Source organism: Carassius gibelio, chromosome B10, assembly GCF_023724105.1.
Source record: "Carassius gibelio isolate Cgi1373 ecotype wild population from Czech Republic chromosome B10, carGib1.2-hapl.c, whole genome shotgun sequence".
NCBI lineage: Eukaryota > Metazoa > Chordata > Actinopteri > Cypriniformes > Cyprinidae > Carassius > Carassius gibelio.
Genome location: NC_068405.1, coordinates 4,695,033 through 4,715,852, shown reverse-complemented (window position 1 = coordinate 4,715,852; position 20,820 = coordinate 4,695,033). Strand labels below are relative to the sequence as shown.

At 37.4% G+C, this 20,820-nt stretch overlaps 1 protein-coding gene across 7 annotated transcripts in view; it reads left to right on the top strand.

The window, feature by feature from the left end:
* Window positions 1-20,820, top strand: part of psd3l (pleckstrin and Sec7 domain containing 3, like) — a 117,334-nt gene that overhangs the window by 54,449 nt on the left and 42,065 nt on the right. For all 7 annotated transcript variants that reach the window (XM_052566735.1, XM_052566736.1, XM_052566737.1 and 4 more), the window contains one exon: window positions 15,649-15,738. In XM_052566735.1, the coding sequence (XP_052422695.1) occupies window positions 15,649-15,738 (90 nt within the window). The remainder of the gene's footprint in view (window positions 1-15,648; window positions 15,739-20,820) is intronic.

The following is a 20,820-nucleotide window of genomic DNA, read 5'->3' as shown; positions in this document are numbered from 1 at the left end:
TGGATCTGGTGGCCACGGTGACCTCAGAATAAGAGAGAAACAGACTAATATTAGCATAGATGCCATTCTTCTAATGATGTAGCAAGTACATCGGGTGTTATGTGAAGTGTCCCCGGTTCCAGTTTACCCAAGTAATGCAGCCTAAAAATTATTTAACGGATTTTAATATTAGAAGCACATTAGTGTGTTATGTGTATGTCAGGTTAAAGAGATGGGTATTTAATCTAGATTTAAACTGCAATAATGTGTCTGCCTCTCGAAAAATGTTAGGTAGGTTATTCCAGAGTTTAGGCGCCAAATAGGAAAAGGACCTGCCACCTGCAGTTGATTTTGATATTCTAGGTATTATCAAATTACCTGAGTTTTGAGAATGCATTGGACGTGTAGGATAATAATGTAACAAGAGCTCATTCAAATACTGAGGTGCTAAACCATTCAGGGCTTTATAAGTAATAAGCAAGATTTTTAAATCTATACAATGTTTGATAGGGAGCCAATGCAGTGTTGACAGGACCGGGCTAATATGGTAATACTTCCTGGTTCTAGTAAGAACTCTTGCTGCTGCATTTTGGACTAGCTGTAGTTTGTTTACTAAGCGTGCAGAACAACCACCCAATAAAGCATTAAAATAATCTAACCTTGATTTCATAAAATGCATGTATTAACATTTCTGCATTTGACATTGAGAGCATAGGCCGTAATTTAGATATATTTTTGAGATGGAAAAATGCAGTTTTACAAATGCTAGAAACGTGGCTTTGTAAGGAAAGATAGCGATCAAATAGCACACCTAGGTTCCTAACTGATGACGAAGAATTGACGAAGCAGCCATCAAGTCTTAGACAGTGTTCTAAGTTATTACAAGCAGAGTTTTCAGGTCCTATAATTAACACCTCTGTTTTTTTCAGAATTTAGCAGTGAGAAATTACTCGTCATCCAGTTTTTTATATCGACTATGCATTCCATTAGTATTTCAAATTGGTGTTTCGCCGGGCCGCGAAGAAATATAGAGCTGAGTATCGTCAGCATAACAGTGAATGCTAACACCATGTTTCCTGATGATATCTCCCAAGGGTAACATGTAAAGCATGAAAAGTAATGGCCCTAGCACTGAGCCTTGAGGTACTCCATACTGCACTTGTGATTGATATGATACCTCTTCATTCCCTGCTGTGAATTGATGGCGGTCATATAAGTACGATTTAAACCATGCTAATGCATGAGAGATACAACCACGATCAGATGATAAGAGCAGGTCATTTGTAACTCTAAGGTGAGCAGTATCAGTACTATGATACGATCTAAATCCTGACTGGAAATCCTCACAGATACCATTTTTCTCTAAGAAGGAATATAATTGTGAGGATACCACCTTTTCTAGTATCTTGGACAGAAAAGGGAGATTCAAGATCTATAATTAACAGTTTCTTTGGGGTCAAGTTGTAGTTTTTTAATAAGGCTTAATAACATTCAGTTTGAAGGTTTTGGGGACATATCCGAATGACAATGAGGAATTAATAATAGTCAGTAGAGGACCTATGACTTCTGGAAGCACCTCTTTTAGGAGCTTAGATGGAATAGGGTATTACATACATGTTGTTGTTTTAGATGATTTAACAAGTTTATACAATTGTTCCTCTATACTGTAGCTGACGACTGAATGGTTACAATTTTATCTCTAATAGTATTGATTTTAGAAGTAAAGTAGTTCATAAAGTCGGGAATGTTGGGAAATGTCAACACTTGTTGAGGCTTTATTTTTCGTTAATTTAGCCACTGTATTGAATAAATACCTGGGATTATGTTTGTTTTCTTCTAAAAGGGAAGAAAGTAATCGGATCTTGCAGTTTTTAATGCTTTTCTATAGGATAGGTTACTTTCCCGCCAAGCAATACGAAATACTTCTAGCTTGTTTTCCTCCAGCTGCGCTCCATTTTTCGGGCTGCTCTCTTTAGGGTGTGAGTATACTCATTATACCATGGTGTCAGACTGTTTTCCTTAAGCGTAAAGGAGCAACTATATTTAAAATGCTAGAAAAGAGAGAGTCCATAGTTTTTGTTACATCAAGTTGTTCTGAGGTTTTGGATATGCTAAAGAATTCGGATACACCAGGAAGATAACTTACAAAGCAGTCTTTTGTGGTAGAAGTGATGGTTCTACCATACTAGTAAAAAGAAGTAGAATTTACAATTTTGACTATATGAAGTTTGCACAAAACTAAATAATGATCTGATATATCATCACTTGGCTGCATAATTTCAACACTATCAACATCAATTCCATGTGGCAGTATTAAATCTAGAGTACGATTTCGACAATGAGTAGGTCCTGAGATGTGTTGTCTAATCCCAATAGAGTTCAGAATGTCTATAAATGCTGATCCCAATGCATCTTTTTCATTATCAACATTGATATTAAAAACACCAACTATTAAAACTTTATCTAAAGCCAGAACTAACTCGGATGTAAAATCACCAAACTCTTTAATAAAGTCTGTATGGTGCCCTGGTGGCCTGTATACAGTAGCCAGTACAAACATAACAGGGGATTTATCATTAACATTGGTTTCTCTGGATAATGTTATATGAAGCACCATTACCTCAAACGAGTTATACTTGAAGCCTGCCTGTAAAAGCCATATTTCATATTCCAGAATTTATATTTTCACATTTTTATTATGTAACTCTGGTACAGTAATTGTTTTTTGTTAATAAGTTATTTACTGTTGAATATGTTTACTTGGTTTATATTTGCTCGTACTGCGCATGTTCAGTGACGTCATTTTGGTAATTGTGTGAAAAGATATTGACGTATATGCAGTAAGTTTAGACGAACGGAAGAACACAAAGCTTTCATAATTTCATAGTTTCATAATTGTTTTTCATATAGCATAAATTGGCTAACAAGTATCTCTTCAAATAAGTTGTTGAGAAGATATAGCTGAACAAGAGGATTATGCTGTATTTGAGAAATGTGATTCTTTATTGACTTGGAAGAATAAACCACGATGAAGGAAACTTCGAGACTTCGAGTGATGAATACAAATTAAGAAGAAACGCGTCAAAACTTGTGAAATAATTACAAGGTTACTCACATGTCCCCCACATGTAAGTCAAAAGCTTTCTCCGTTGTTTAAGGAATTATTGCAAGTGCGGACGTTACAGCACGTTAAAGGAAGACCGTGCATGCGAAGTCAGAAGGGCTCGTTTGCTGCTGGACAAACAATATCGTGCAGTATTGTGTGTATTGGAGGTATGAATGAAGGGATATCGATCATCTTCTTTGCAAGAAGTGTTACTGAGCAACTTCTATCGTAAGTGAACTTGCACGTTATTAAGTTTCATAAATGGCGTACAACAAAGACGACGACGATGATGCTATTACGCGGTCCGACCGCAAGAGGGCGCCAACTGACAAAGGTTTAGAAGAGAAGCTCCACAGCAAGATAAACGCCAGAAGAGGCAAGTTGAGGCAATTAACCGCAAAATCAAGCGAAATTGAACTGCTTATGGAGAATGTTTGCAACGTGAATGATGTTGAAAACCACCAATTTAAAGTCTACAAACGGCTGTTTGAAGAATTTGTTGAAAGTAATGCATCAGTGTTGCTGTATTTAAAAGATGAAGAGCATGATGCCGATCAGGATTTCTGGTTTCAGCCTAAACTAATCTGCTGCAAACAATTCATTGAAAAAGTGGAGTCGTGGGTTGAGGAAACCAAGAAGTGCATTAAGATGTCTCAAATTTGTGACGATGTCACACCAATGGACAGTGTGTCAATGGTGTCTTCCAAGACTATCACTTCTAATAAGTCAGGAAGTGGAGCAACGTCTGTTTCCAAAAAATCCTCAATATCCACAGCATCCTCAGCTCGTCTTAAGGAAGAAGCTAACAGAGCAGCTTTGTTGGCTAAAGCAGCCAGTTTGAAGGAAAGGCAGGAATTGGAAATGAAAGAAGCACAGTTAAAGGCTGAAATGGAAAAGTTGGAAATAGAAACGGCTCTTGCTATGTCTAATGCCAAAATTAAAGTGTATCAAGATTGCGAAGAACAACAACAGTGTGCAAGTCAAATCGGGGCTATCCGAGCAGCTGATGTGTGCATTTCAAACCACGAACATTATGAATATGATCAATATAGTGTAACATCAAATCACAGCAAAAAGTCATCGCATCCTGAAGTAATTTACCCAAGTATACCTGTTAGTGTCAGACCTAAGAAAACAAATACTGCTAAGGAATGGTCGGCACCAGTCAATGAAGTAGCTGGCCATAATAATGATACTTCAGAACTTCAAAAAGTGATGAAACGTCAGACAGATATCACAGCAATGCTAGTGAAGAATCAACAGATGTCTTGTTTACCTCAACGTGATATTCCTTTGTTTCATGGAGATCCACTTGAGTTCAGGTCTTTTATGAAAGCGTTCAAACATGCTGTCGACTTCAGAGCTGACAGTAGTGCTGACAAGTTGTACTTCCTGGAGCAGTATACAAGAGGTGAGCCCAGAGACCTTGTAAGAAGTTGTCAGCATATGCCAGATGATCGTGGTTATGCACAGGCAATGAGACTTTTGCACGAGAAGTTTGGAAACGAATTGCAAATTGCTACAGCCTTAATGCAGAAGACATTCAAATGGCCTGAAATTAAGTCAGAGGATGGAAAGTCTTTAAGTGCATTTTCACTATTCCTAGTCACTTGCCGCAATGTAATGGAGGATATTGAATATATGGATGAGTTAGATAATCCTACCAACATGAGGATTGTTATCTCAAAGCTGCCCTACAGGTTGCGTGAAAAATGGAGAGCACATGCTTACGAGTATGAGGAGCGCAACAGAAGAAGAGCCAAGTTCATTCAGTTGGTGGAGTTTGTTGATCGCCAAGCAAAAGTAATATCAAACCCACTTTTTGGGGATCTGGATGCCTTGGCAGGTGATAAAAAACAGACCAACAAGTCTCTTCAAGGATCTAAGTTTAAAAAGGAAGCAAAAAGAAGCAGCAGTTTTGTAACTGACGTCAAACAGGTTGGTGAAACTCAAAAAGACTTGACTATGTTAAAAACCAACAGTACATCAGTCATCAGTGCCTACACAAAACCTTGTGCATTCTGTGAGAAAGGCCATACCTTGGAGCAATGTTACCAATTCAGCGCTAAGCCATATAAAGACAAATTGGACTTTTTAAGAAAAAGTGGATTTTGCTTTGGATGCTTAGTGAAAGGACATTTAAGCAAAGACTGTAACAGAAGAAGCACATGTCAACTGTGCTCAAAGAAACATCCTAGCATGTTACACTTAACCATACAAGACAAGATTCCTGAGAAGGAAATGGTAAAAGTTGAAAGGACTGAAGTTACCAATTTACCTGCCACAGTGAGTCATGAGACAAGTGCGTGCACTGGGTCCGGAGACAACTGTGTTCTTGCCATAGTTCCTGTCAAGATAAAGTCAAAAAAGAGTGATAAGTGTTTGGAAGTGTATGCTTTTATGGACCCAGGCAGCTCTGCCACGTTCTGTACTGATGCACTAGCAAGACGGTTGAATGTCCAGGGTAGAAAGATCGATATGATGCTAAGCACCATGAACTCAAAGAAACGAGTGGAAAGTTATGTCCTCACAGACTTGGAAGTGAGTGGATTGGAGGAAAACTACTTCATTGAACTTCCCAAAGTGTTCACACAAATGAGCATACCAGTGTCAATGGAAAACATACCACAACAACATGATGTTGACAAATGGCCGTACCTAAGTGAAGTGAAGTTGCCTCACATTGATGCTGGAGTGGAAATCCTAATAGGAAACAAGGAATTCAAGCTTCTGGAACCTTGGAAAGTAATTAATAGTAAGCACAATGGGCCGTATGCAGTGAAAACTGCCCTTGGATGGGTTTTAAATGGACCTCTTAGGGAACCTGTTGAAGAAAGCATTCATGGAGATAAACAAACAAATCTTACAGTCAACAGAATCTCCATTGAGAGTGTAGAACAGATGCTGATACAACAGTACAACCACGATTTTCCTGAAAGAAATTGTGATGACAAAGCGGAATTGTCGCAGATGGATCACCAGTTTTTGGAATCTGTGTCTAAATCAGTGCAGTTTTCCGATGGTCACTATTACATTGACCTTCCTATCAAGAAAACAGTCATCCAAATGCCTAACAATCGCACTGCTGCTGTCCAGCGAGCACTAAATATCAAGAAAAAACTTCAGAAAAATCCCTCCTTTCACGCAGAGTACACAAGCTTCATGACTGACATGCTAAACAAAGGTTACGCAGTCAAGGTGAATAAATCACACTTAAATCGTCAAGATGGTCAAGTTTGGTATATACCTCATCACGGTGTATACCATCCTCAGAAGAAAAAACTGAGAGTGGTGTTTGACTGTGCTGCCAGTTTCCAAGGAATGTCTTTACATAGTGAACTCCTACAGGGTCCAGACATGACAAATACACTCATTGGAGTGCTCACTCGCTTCAGACAAGAGTCAGTTGCCATGATTGCAGATATTGAAGCTATGTACTACCAGGTGAGAGTTCCTGAAAAAGACAGTGACATGCTTCGGTTCCTATGGTGGCCAGATGGGGATCTAAATCAGAACTTGGATGAGTACAAGATGGTTGTCCATCTCTTTGGTGCTAAGTCGTCTCCAAGTGTAGCTAATTTTGCCCTTAGGAAAACAGCAGAAGACAATCGTAGCAAGTCAACAGTTGAAGCAGTCAAAACAGTTCTCAAGAACTTTTATGTAGATGACTGTTTAAAGTCTGTTTCAAGTCCTGCCCAAGCAGTTGCCTTGCACAATGATCTCACAAAACTGTGTGCGAGTGGAGGATTTCGTCTTACAAAATGGGCAAGCAACAGTCGTGAATTGTTGGCCTCTGTGCCAGAAAGTGAAAGAATTGCAGGTGTAAGAGACTTGGATTTAAGCAAAGATGCACTACCTGTAGAAAGAGCATTAGGGGTGCTATGGTGTGTCAATTCAGATGTGTTCAAATTCAGAATCAACTTGAAAGAAAAACCTGTAAGCAGAAGAGGAATTCTGTCAGTCACAAGCTCCATCTATGACCCCTTGGGCTTTCTCGCACCTGTAATATTGCCATCAAAGATTCTAATGCAACAGTTATGCAGAGAAAAACTTGCCTGGGATGATGACATTCCAGAACAGAGTGCAGAAAGGTGGATTTCCTGGTTAAGTGGTCTAAATCAGTTGACTGACTTCAGTGTACCAAGGTGTATTAAACCAGTAGACTTTGGAGTGTCCACTTCAGCACAACTACACCACTTCTCAGATGCTAGTGAGGTGGGATATGGAGTTGTCTCATACCTCAGATTGTTAAATGCTGATGGAATTGCACATTGCGCCTTCATGATGGGGAAGTCTCGTGTGGCGCCACTGAAGCAGACCACCATTCCACGTATGGAGTTGGCTGCCGCAGTTGTTGCTGTTAAAACAGACAAGATGCTGAAAGATGAACTGGAACTAGAATTGCAAGAATCTGTATTCTGGACTGACAGCACCACTGTTTTGAGATATATTGGCAATGAAGGACTTCGTTTCAAAACGTTTGTTGCCAACAGAGTTGCCACCATACGAGAGTCAACTAGACCACAACAGTGGAGGTACATCAATACCTCTATGAATCCTGCTGATTGTGCATCCAGAGGACTTACTTGTGAAAGGTTCATGAAAAATGTGAACTGGATCAATGGTCCTTCTTTTCTCAAAGAATCAGAAAGCAACTGGCCTGAGACTAATCATGACCTATCAACAAATTTGTTTGACAGTGAGGTTAAACAATCAGTAAATCTTCTGTATGCAGTGGATGACACAGATGCTGTGAACAAATTGCTCAATTATTACTCAGATTGGTACAAATTAAAGAGAGCTGTGGCATGGATCCTTCGTTTCAAAGACTTGGTTATACAGCGCAGCAATCAAGTAACAGTCAAAAACAGAAAAGTTCTGAATTGTAAAACAAATTCCACAACAGAAAACTGCAAAGCTCTAACGATGCAGGATTTAACAAGGGCAGAAAATGAGATCATCAAGTTCACTCAAAGTCAAAGATTCAAGGAAGAAATGTCCATGTTGCAAAAAGGTAATCCATCTGTGAAAAAGAGCAGTTGCCTTTCTAAAATGGATCCAATACTTCAGGATGGGTTGCTAAGAGTTGGAGGTCGTCTTGGTAGATCTGCAATGTCTGAGCATGCAAAGCATCCCATAATTATACCCAAAGACTCACATGTCACAACTTTAATCTTACGAGATATTCATGAGAAAATTGGACATTGTGGAAGAAACTATATGCTGTCAAAGTTGCGACAAACATTTTGGCTTCCTTCTGCGAATTCCATCATTAGGAAGTTTCTCTCCAGATGGGTGACATGTAGAAAGATCAGAGCAAAGGCTGCAGAGCAGAAAATGTCAGATCTGCCACTAGACAGAATAATACCAGATCAACCACCTTTCACCAATGTCGGGGTTGATTACTTTGGACCATTTGAGGTCAAACAAGGCAGAAGTAATGTTAAAAGATATGGAGTATTGTTTACTTGCCTTACAACAAGAGCTGTGCACATTGAAGTTGCACATTCACTGGACACCGACTCGTGTTTAAATGCCATCCGTCGCTTTGTGTGCAGGAGGGGACAAGTGTCAATTATGAGAAGTGACAACGGTACTAATTTCATAGGTGCTGAGGTTGAACTTCGCAAAGCCATTCAACAATGGAACCAGTCAAAAATTGAAAGTACTCTCTTGCAAAAAGGAATTCAGTGGATTTTCAACCCACCTTCTGGATCTCATTTCGGTGGAGTGTGGGAAAGACAAATAAAGTCTGTTAGAAAAATCCTGAGATCTGTGCTGAAAGAACAAACACTTACTGACGAAAGCTTGCATACATTCCTGTGTGAAGTGGAAGCAATAATAAATGACAGACCACTTACCATTACAACAGATGATCCCACAGATCTGGAACCCTTGACACCTAATCACCTTCTATTAATGAAAAAGCAACCAGCCTTACCTCCTGGTCTTTTCAGAAAGGAAGACTTGTATGCACGTCGCAAGTGGAAACAAATTCAGTATCTTGCTGACTTATTCTGGAAGAGGTGGGTGCGTGAATATTTACCTTTGCTCCAGGAGCGTCAAAAATGGACTCAGGTAAAGAAAAACCTTTCAGTTGGAGATGTTGTCCTGATAATAGACGACTCGTCTCCAAGAAATTCATGGGTCTTTGGAAGAATCATGAAAACGTTTCCAGATGAAAAAGGACTTGTAAGACGTGTGTTGGTTAAAACTAAAACCAATACCTTGGAAAGGCCTGTTGACAAGTTGTGCCTTATCTGTGAAATGGACTGTTAACTACTCCTCAAAAACTGAGTGTTTCTATACCTTATAAAGAATTTGGAAATTCCAGGAAATAGATAATAGACACTTATTGTCTTTAAGGTAATGCATGATATAAGTATTCTATGGCTCTTTTGTTTTTGTTAAAAGGATAATTGTCAGTCTGCTTGCCTGTCAATTAGGGTCCGGTATGTAAAAGCCATATTTCATATTCCAGAATTTATATTTTCACATTTTTATTATGTAACTCTGGTACAGTAATTGTTTTTTGTTAATAAGTTATTTACTGTTGAATATGTTTACTTGGTTTATATTTGCTCGTACTGCGCATGTTCAGTGACGTCATTTTGGTAATTGTGTGAAAAGATATTGACGTATATGCAGTAAGTTTAGACGAACGGAAGAACACAAAGCTTTTGACCGTTTCATAATTGTTTTTCATATAGCATAAATTGGCTAACAAGTATCTCTTCAAATAAGTTGTTGAGAAGATATAGCTGAACAAGAGGATTATGCTGTATTTGAGAAATGTGATTCTTTATTGACTTGGAAGAATAAACCACGATGAAGGAAACTTCGAGACTTCGAGTGATGAATACAAATTAAGAAGAAACGCGTCAAAACTTGTGAAATAATTACAAGGTTACTCACATGTCCCCCACACTGCCCTCTGAGAAATCCTGAAATCATAGTTATAAATTGAAGCAACACCTCCCCCTTAACCTTTTGGACGTGGCTCATGTTTATAACCGTAATCTTGGGGGGTGGACTCATTTAAAATAATGTAATCATCAGGTTTTAGCCAAGTTTCTGTCAAACAGAGCACATCTATATTATGATCAGTGATCATATTATTTATAAAAAGTGTTTTCGTAGAAAGGGATCTGATATTCAATAAGCCAAGCTTTATCATTTGTTTATCCTTATTGCATCTGTTTTTTATTTGTTTAAACCTCATTTAAATTTTTACTCTTAAATTGGTTTGGACGTTTTTTGTATTTTCTAGTTCGGGGAACAGACACAGTCTCTATAGTGTGATATCTAGGTGAAAGAGTCTCTATGTGCTGAGAATTAACTGACCTCTGTGACGGGAGGCAGCTAGCAGACGGTCGGTTTAGCCAGTCTGTCTGCTTCCTGACCTGGGCCCCAGTTAGTCAAGTATAAACACTAAGACTATGTGCCATATTTCTAGAGAGAAGAGTAGCGCCACCCCAGGAGGGATGAAGACCATCTCTTTTCAACAGGTCAGGTCTGCCCCAAAAGCTCATCTAATTGTCTACGAAACCTATGTTATTCTGTGAGCACCACTTAGACATCCAGCCATTGAGTGGAAGGGAGGGGACCAGAGCATATTACAGTGTCTGACATCGTGCTTGCAAGTTCACACACCTCTTTAACGTTATTTTTAGTGATCACTGACTGGCGAAGTCAAACATCATTAGCGCCGGCATGAATAACAATATTACTGTATTTATGTTTAGCATTAGCCAGCACTTTTAAATTTGACAAGATGTCAGGCACTCTGGCTCCCGGCAAGCATTTGACTATGGTGGGTGGTGTCTCTATATTCACATGGTTGATGAGGGGTGAATACTTAGGGGTGAAAAACAAAGAAAGGTGATCAGACTGTCCAAGGTGGGGGGCAAACAGATCCCAAACGGCAAGACAATAGAGAATAATCTAAAAACAAGCAAAAGATCAAGGCAACGAGGCAGGGAACAAAACTGGGAAACCGTTAACTAGGAAGTGCTCGGTAAGGTAGCTAGGCTAAAAAATACTCGATGCCGAATGGTGGTGTGAGACTGATTTATATAGTGTGTATTGTTGATAGCAGCTGTGTGCGATCGGTTTCAGGTGAGCTTGTGATTAGATGAAGCATGGGAAATGTAGTCCAGGGTGATGTGTAACAGTCAGTGTAGTGTGAAAGTCCATGTGAAGAGCGGGGGACCTCTGGTGGAGGTCTTTATAGGCTGGATCATGACAAGAGGCTTCTATCAGAAACATAAAAACAGCACTTATCAAGCCATATCCTGTGGTCTTTCAGATTTGTTTTCATTGGAATTTTTTCCAATTAACTGCATTTTTCAGCAATGCAAAAATGTAATTATATTTAGCTTTTTGTAATAGCTAATGGAAGCCAATTCTGTTTGAGAATGATTTTTTAATTAAAGTAGCATTAATTGCATTCATTATAACATTCTTGATTTATTCACAATTTAATTGAAGTAATATTTTTCTGCATAACAATAATGAGAATGAGATTTTGGGGCAGTGCAATAAACAAACACATTTGCATAGTATATATGTGTATAAAATCTGTTCACTGAGCAAGGCCCAAATGTTTTTTTTTTTTGTTTTTTTTTTTTTTAAATAGAATGATTCATTGTTCTTGCAAAATAGCATTTTATTCTCAGTCAGTCTTTGCTGACTTTGTGTTATGGGCTGCGGACCCATGTCAAATCATACAGAAAGAGAAAAAATGGCTTGATGTGCTGTTAAAGTGATGGATGACAGGAGGCAATAGCATCACTTCACCCATGAAACTGCACTGTGAGAGCTCGTGGAATCCTGTATTTTGAAGCAGCCTGTGTCTCTCTTTGATATCTGGTGCCAGTCTGAACATTTGTCAGTGCCATCCACCTACAAACTCGGCTGGTGCTGGCAGGAACAGTAAAGTCATTGGAACAAACACCGTCTGCGCTTTATTTTAGAATGCAAGTGGCCGCTCCTTCAGGCTTTGTCTATGACATTATAAAAGGAGAAATCAATGTTCAGACAGTAATTGTAGAGGATGTATAATAGCAGCAGTCAGTGTACAGTATGTGGCAACTGTAAGGGTTTGTGGAAAGCATAATTTCTTAGCACAAATGAGGATATTTGGGATGCATTTTGTGATCAAGGGCCAAGAAGGGTCAGAGCAATATGCTTTAAATGATGGAGGACATACTTGGTGCTAGAATATGGTACATTTGTTGTAAATCAAGGGTGTACTTATTTCTGCAATCCTATGTTTAAACATCCTATCATACAGATATTAAGGACAAATGTTTGTGTTTTTATTAAGGAAATACTTAAAATTGTATTTTTGCCATCTTTCCATGTTTTGTATTAGTAATCGTTAATCAGAGGGGTTTATTCATTTATGCTTTGCAATGTGATAGCTCAGAGCTCAACTATGAAATAGCTCAGAGCAAATGTTATGGTTCAGACTGCTAAATGTTTCAGATTGTAATAGATATTCTTAATCCTGTACATTTAGTTAAAGGTGTCCCCTCCTCCAGCAGTACTTAATCAAGAGCATCAGTCTGTGAATTATTACACAAGCTTGACATTATACGATGTCATACATAATTTATCAGACTTTTACTTTGCATCATTCAGTGTATAAAATAAAAAGAGAACACAATCAAATAATATGGAGTATTTTTCATTTGCAACGTTAGTGTATTTGTTTGTTTGTTTATTCAAAAATAGACATTATATGCAAACTACAGTTCCAAAGTGTTTTTTTTTAAGTTTTAAAAGTAGTCTCATATGTTCTTCAAGCCTGCTTTTATTTGACCAAAAATAGTCCCAACTGGGTAACACTTTATAATAACTGCATGCTATTAATCATTAGTTAAGCATTAGGAAACAGTTAATTCATCATTTATAAAGCATTAATATACATTTATAAGCAGTTTATAAATACAGATATAAATGCTTTATACCTGATTTAAAAGCATATCTATAATGTATTTAATAATTGTTTTTTCATACTTTATTAATGATCAATTTAGCATTTCTTAAGTATAGCATTATTTACACACCAGTTATTAAGGAGTTGTCAGTGGTTCATAAGGTCACTAAGAAATTGTAACTAAATGGTTAATAAACTATTTAAATGTGCATTCATACATCTTTTTATTCAGACATATAGTAATAGTTACTTATAGTGTTAATAAATGGTTTATTAACATGTATTTCTACTGTAATTCAGGGTTAATTCATGTAGTTGTTAGCTAACTATTTTTGTGAGCTCATCTAAAGTGAGGACTATTTATGCCTTGAAAAGCTTTTACTTTTATGAGATTTAAAGGCTGTTAATATTTCTATGTTCTGTATCACTGTGTTGTATTTGTTTCTGTTTTTTGTTTAGAAGATAACTGAGCCTTTAAATATCCTTTATAAATGCTTTACAAGGCATAACTAGTCCTCACTTTAGATGAGCTCACATAAATAGTTAACTGACCACTACTAAATGCTTTATAACTACCTGAATTTACTAAATAACTGGTTTGTAAATAATGCTATACTTCATTGAGAAATGATAAATTGATCATGAATAAAGTATTAAATTACACATTATAGATATGCTTTTAAATCAAGAATAAAGCATTTATATCTGTATTTATATAGTGTGCAGTTATTATAAAGTGTTACCAAAAAGGTTATATTGTGAAATATTAATATTCAAAATAATTGTATTAATATTAATAATGTTATTTTAACCAACCAGTAATTAAATCTCTTAATTTCTTTTGAACGTGTCATGTGTCACTGCTTCACTGATATATGTGCTAGACCAGGGGTTCCCAAACTTTTCAGACCGCGACCCCCAATATTAGATTGCTGACGACCCAAGACCCCCCCCCCCCCCCCCCTGTGTTTCCCTCATGTGGGGATTTGCAATTTGGTTACATACTGAAAGAACTAAGACAAAAAGGAACACAATCTCTAAGCCAGACTATTTTATTAACAAATTATGGACAAAAACAAATACATCCATAACTGTGAAATGCTTACAGACAGAATACGAACAAGCTGCCTATAACACGCATACAACAATAACTTACTTTGTATTCAGAAAATACAACTTATCATACATGAATGGATTTCCCAATCAGGACCCAGATTTGGTCAATGGGTGGAGCAGATAATTTTATAATTTTAATTTTATTTTTAAGATTACAAGTAAACAGCAATCAAGACTGCAAGAGTTCCAATATATATGGGCCTTAGTACTCTTTTTGATGTTTTTTTTTTAGGATTGCATTGTTTGTGTAATATGTGCTAAATTGTGAATAAAAAAAAAAAAAACGCCTAATTTGATGGATGGGCGCTGTGCGCGGAGCAAAGCAGGTCCACTCTAGGTTTAACTTTGGAGATCACCACCCGCAGATCATCTTCCACGTTAAGCCGTAACCTGTGTTTATTCATAATGTAAGTCAGTGCGCAGAATGTCTTTTCACATAAATACTTTGAGCCAAATTGCATGAGGACATCCAACACGGCTTTCGACAACTGTGGATATTCCAGCGTTTTTTGTAATAAAATATAAATCAGGCTAGGAATAATATATTTACAAATCCCTCTGTAAATGTCTTCATTATAACTAGGTACAAGACTGGACAGTTTGGTGTATAAAGGTGCTACTAATGTGGAGATTTCGTACTTGGAGTATAAGAGAAAGGTCATTTTGAGAAAACGGGCTTTAAAGATTTATCATCAACTAATGAGATTGCGCATTCAGCCCTTTTACTTTCGCGATTGGTTGCTGATAAAAAGGAAATTACCATATTTGGATCTGACAGCATTGTACAGTGAAGAGAGAGCTTTCCAGCCGTGCTGACAGAGATCATGGATCGGCAGGATGATTTACAACGCTAACTTTTGTTGAATTTACGCGAAATCTATAGACGCAAACAGACAAAGTGTAATAGAATAAAGACCTAAATGTGTATTTCGGACTTTTTTTTCACCATCTCGCATTAACATAAAAATAAAAAAAATTCTGTAAATCATCTCGCAACCCCCCCCCGGAGCGACCCCCACTTTGGGAACTACTGTGCTAGACAACCTTAAATACAATATAAATATCATCTTTTTATAGCATCACATATATCATCACCATATAGAAATAATTTCTAATATGTTTTTTTAATTCATTTAATGGATCATTACTGAAAAAAAAAGGATTAATTTCTTTACAAAATGTAACATTAGTGTTGTTTACTGTGTTTTGCTTTAATTTCTAGAAACAATTACATAAAAAATCATAGTGATAAATTCTGAGATGTACAGTAAGGTTTTGGTCTCCCGCCTAATGTTTAAAGGCAGTTTGTCAATTTGATGAAAAAACAGGACTGACTGATTTACAGCCATTGTAGCAGTGCATGCTGGGATGTTAGCATGAATTCATTAGAGAACCCCCTCCTCTGCTGCTGTCAGGTCATGTCGGACTCGCAGGGTTAAATCAGGGTGATACAGTGCCATCCTGTCCCATTAACAGCCCCATAACTGTTTCTCATGCCCCACAGAATATCGGGAAGAAGATGACGTGCCAGGAATTCATCAATAACCTGGACGGACTCAATGGAGGACAAGATTTCCCCCGGGAGCTGCTGAAGGTATGTCTCACACAAATCTCTCAGCATTCCTCTTTGAGATGACGTATGAAGGGCTACATGACATTAAAAACCGGCTTGATGGATACAAAAATACTCAGAATAGAAATGAGCTGCTCCAGGTCCTTTCAGCCGGGTTATATTCTATACTTTCCCTCATTTTCATAAGATCATCTGATCTTTAATAATTAGATCCTGTCAACCTGATGTTTGTGCACTTGATACAAGCCCAGGACAGAAGCGCTCTTTTCATGGATTCATTAGTAATAGATGCTGCTATTGGAGACAGACAAGTGTCTACATTCACAGAAGCAAGAGAGAAATAATTTGTTTCACAGCACAGTTTTGTTACTGTTATTCACTTTTTGTGTGGAGTTAATTGTCTATGCATATATTCGGTTCTTGAGTTGTTTGTGTCACAAGTGATGCTCGCAAAGATTTAAATGTATGCTTTTGCTAAAGTGTACAATGCATTCCAGATATACTGTGTTCTTCAGTTCTTTCATTCTGTGGGAATCAGGCTCATGACCCTGCTGTTGCGCTTTGCTGTATTGTTTGATCTACAGGAAAAAGAAAAGACGCAGTAGAACAACAAAAATGAATACAAAACTGTTGATAACCATATTAAATACAGTATTTAGGAGCCAAAAAAGATGTAATGCTCTTACTTAAATTGTAATCCATACTGTATATCAGTGGTTTTCAACCTGTGGGCAGCGGCCCCCTAGTGGGTCGCAATGCTATTACAGTTGGGCCGCCAATTACTATTCAAGATTCATCACATACACCATTATATAGAGCAAATATAACCAGCAGTGAAATGTGAGTCAGGTCTGCTCCATGGAAAGTGCAATTATTAAAGAATAAAATACAGATGAAAATATACATATTTATAGCTATGAAAGAATGAAATAAAAATAAACAATAAAAATATAAGAATAAAAAATAAAAAAAGATGTATACTGTAGAATTAAATATAAAATGGAAAGTAATGTGCATTAAAGTACACTGTATTCTTAAATATTAAGTTACACAGGAATGTACAAGAGGCAAATGTGAAAACAGGTTGACACTTTCAGTATGTCAATGTGTCAGTGTGAGGTAGTGAATGATGAATATCTTACTGATAAAGTGAATATTAACTGGAGACATGAAACATTAAGAGGCTGGTTTTGAGTTTAGGAGCCTGAGTGCCTGGGGGAAGAAACTCCTCCTGAGTCTCTCGGTTTTTGCCATCAGGCTACAGAAGCGCTTACCAGATGGCAGCAAAGTGGAAAGATGGTTACTGGGGTGGATGGAGTCCTTGATGATTTTAACAGCTCTGATTATGCAGCGTTTGAGGTAGATGTCCTGCATAGAGGGGAGAGCAGACCCGGAGATGAACGCACAACTCTCTGCAGGGCTTTGCAGTCTTTACTGGAGCTGTTCCCATACCACACTGACATACACCGAGTCAATACACTATTGTCAATACAATATTAAAAGAAATAATAATATTGTTCATATATTAAAATGTCTAAGTCATAACTTAATAACATCATTTCATATATATATAATTAAATAAGAAAAGAAATTGTTTAAATATTAAACTGTAACGATGCTTCCATAATTCAAGCTTGCTGATTGGTTTAAGAATAAGCCGCCAATTTGTCTTATATATATTTTTGCTGCATATGCTACAGAACAACAGCAGTTGTGCCAAGCGGTGCCAGCCCGAGTTGTTTTCTGTTCATTGCCAGTTCATTCAGTAAAGACAGTCAACAATCTAGCTTATGAGTACTAAGTTATCAACCCAACAATAGGTTGGCCGTGAGTTGAAAAAGGTTGGGAACCACTGATGTATATATTTAACTTTTTTCAACTGAGATTATAATTTGGTTTACAGCTTATAAAACAAATACTTGGACATAGCTGGATTTATTTAGAAAAGATTATCAGTTAATCATTTGTCATTTCATGACTTGATCTTTACAAGGAGACTTGGATTGACTGTGATTTAAAGTGTGATATGGTTTGATTCACCATCAGCAGAGCTGCATAGATTATTCACAATATCTAGTGCATTACTTACTACATGATGAAAACTGTAATCGGAAAAAAATAAATATTTTCGTATCAACACAATAAAATGCATTAAACATCATATTATACCAGGGTTTCCTTTAGTGGAATTAATGTAAGAACTTCAGTGGGTTTGTGAGTTGATAAAAAGCTATTAATAAAAAAGAATACCAGAAATGTCAGTGTGACCATTAACAACATCAGAGGATTATAAATATTCAAATGTGTTGTTAAGTTAATAAAATATACATTTACGATATACATTTTCAATATACAACTTCAAATAAATATTTTACTTTAAGGAGATTGTCTGACAAAAACATTTGGGAATCCCTGCATTATATGGACAAACATTAATAAACATGAAAACCACAATGACATTACATGCCCCAAAGTCTTCCAGGTTTTAAATATTTTTGTACAGACTGCCAGAACCAAGAGGTACTGAAGGTCACTGGATATGATGAAGACATTGTGTTTCACAGCTGTACGTCACCAGTAACTTGCATAATTATTTGTTTCATACATGGTCTAATTGTTTTAAGGTGTTCCCCCCAAAATTCAGAAGTGCGGTTTCCAAATTTAACACATGATATTTGTGAATATACTCAAAGCTTATTGGTATGACACAGTATAGAACTTCTAGAAAGGAAAAAAATATTTAAGCAGAATAAGCAAATTCTGAGTTCTTAATATTCTAAATCTGATTATGTAATCCAGATGACATGCAACTGCCTGGCCTGACCGTCAGATCTGTGGCCCACCTGCTAGACATGTTTCCTCTGATATGTCCGGTTCTGGCACCTTCACTAGAGGCCGAGCTCAATCAGCGACAGGCCAAAACAGCCCCATGTGGACTCAGGCTCAAAGGAGTTTGATCTGCCAAAATCAGCAGACTTAAATAATTAAATACCCCCCTGCCACCACTAACACCTCTTCCGGATAGTGCACCTTTTATGGCACGCTTTAGTAAAATGAATACACTTCACACACTGACAGGATGTGTATTGCATGCTTAATAAGTTGGCAGTAACTTCAGTAAGCACTTTATAAGGCGTTATATAAAGCTGCACCGAAAGCGAGTGCCCTTGCCGAGCGTCTGTCATGACTGTCCTCTGCCAGATACATGAGCTATCCACTTTATGAGCTTTTTATGGCCCGCTCACAGGTATCACCATACTGAATGTCTCACAAGCTATCTGCCTTAATGAGAGAAGAGTGCTTCATTTTGGGGTCAAATATAAGAATTCTTGCAGTGGATGCTGTTAATCTAGTCTAGGTTTAGTTAATTCAGTGCTGTGGAATTGCCTGGGTCATTTTGGCATCTAGCAAACCAATCAGACAGCTTTATTAAAGCCTGAGACGGCAAGGTCAGAATCATTTAAAGTTGTTTTCCAGCTCATTCCAATGGCACATTTTGAGTAAATTGTAGCACAAGGTCAAGTTTTCTTGTTTTCTGCAGTAAAATCAGCCTGCCACTACTCAAAAGGTATTGATGGATCATTTTGTCCTTTCATATTTCTTGGTTGGCATCTGAAGGAACTCTAGTAAATGCGTGACTGATCCACAGAGCGCCAGCAGCACCTTTGCAGCAGAGCGTAATGTTTTATGTAGAGCTGTACGAATAATTGCATTTGCGATAATATCGCGCTATGAAAAACCACGATTTTTCAATCGCAGAGGCTTCAGTTAAATTTGGTCACATGATAACGCGAAAGTAAAGAGGTGTGTTCGACTGGACTTGAAGATCGATCGGTGTATGACATCAAAAGAGACCTCTGCTCATTTATAGCTCTCGCAGTATTTTGATGTCACACACCGATCTATCTAATCAGCGCTGCTTTAAGTCCAACACATCTAAGCGCAGTCTTCAGAGGAAGCATTAAGTTGGCATGCCACAGTGCTGCCAAGTTCGTGGTTTGGGGAACCCCTCCATAAAACATGTATTTTACCCCCTGGAATATTGGTGGAACCCCCTTGAAACCCGATTGGGCTAGTTTTGAGTAGCAATTGGCAACCCTGGCACCCTACATAAATAAATGTTTGAAAGCATATATAAGTTGAATGTACTTCAAAACGGCATATTGAAATTACTCAAGCAGTGTTACGGTGCATTTCATTACTGAAGACTTCGTCCTTAAAATAATATATTTAATAGTTCATATATTTATTTAAAGTCTTTCTAAAGCAGTGGTTCTCAAAGTGTGGGGTGCACGGGCCATCAGCGGAAAAGAAAATATATTAAACAGTACACAGCCAAAGGACGTAACTTAGAATGGGAGATGGATCAGTGTGTGAAAAGGAAGAGAAAAGCAATAGATTGAGTTGCACAGAAACAACTTCAAAAGCTAAATGCTGAAAATATGACGAGGCATATCTTTCCCTCAGCTTCACTCACTATGTCTATACATTGCAAATCATTTTACTTTGTGTCAGAACAAGGCATCAGGTTATCACTGATTATAATGTGTTCTGCTATGTTTTGCCACTCATGACCAGTGTAGACACAGTTTTTAATGTCGTTGGTGAGGAGGAAAGCCTGTGTGTGTCCAGTGCCTTAGCGTACAGCATGAAACACACAATAAATAAATAACAGCGAGAATAGTAATAACAAGGTATTCTCTCTATGCTATTTTTCAATGTTTCAAGTGATGCAGGTGTTTTTTCCCTGTAGTTTTTCTGTATTAAAAAAGCATTAATTGCTTAATATTTAGTGAAATTATTTGGCACGACCAAAAAGTTTGAGAATCACTAGTCTAAAGTTAACAGACAGTGTTTAAAAAGTTTCAAAAGTGCAGTCCACATGTTTACATATGTTTATTATCGTGACTTTGAATTTCCTAAAGTGTGGTAATGCAACAGATTTCTTTTTATATTTCTGCAATCTTCTTCAGTTTGTGTGATTTGTATATTAATGTTTACACCAGGCTTATTTGTCAATGCTTGGAAGTTCAAGGTTGGAAGTTCAACAAATCAGTCAATATACTACTGTGATGGTAGTTGTTTAATAAAAAAGGTCATTAT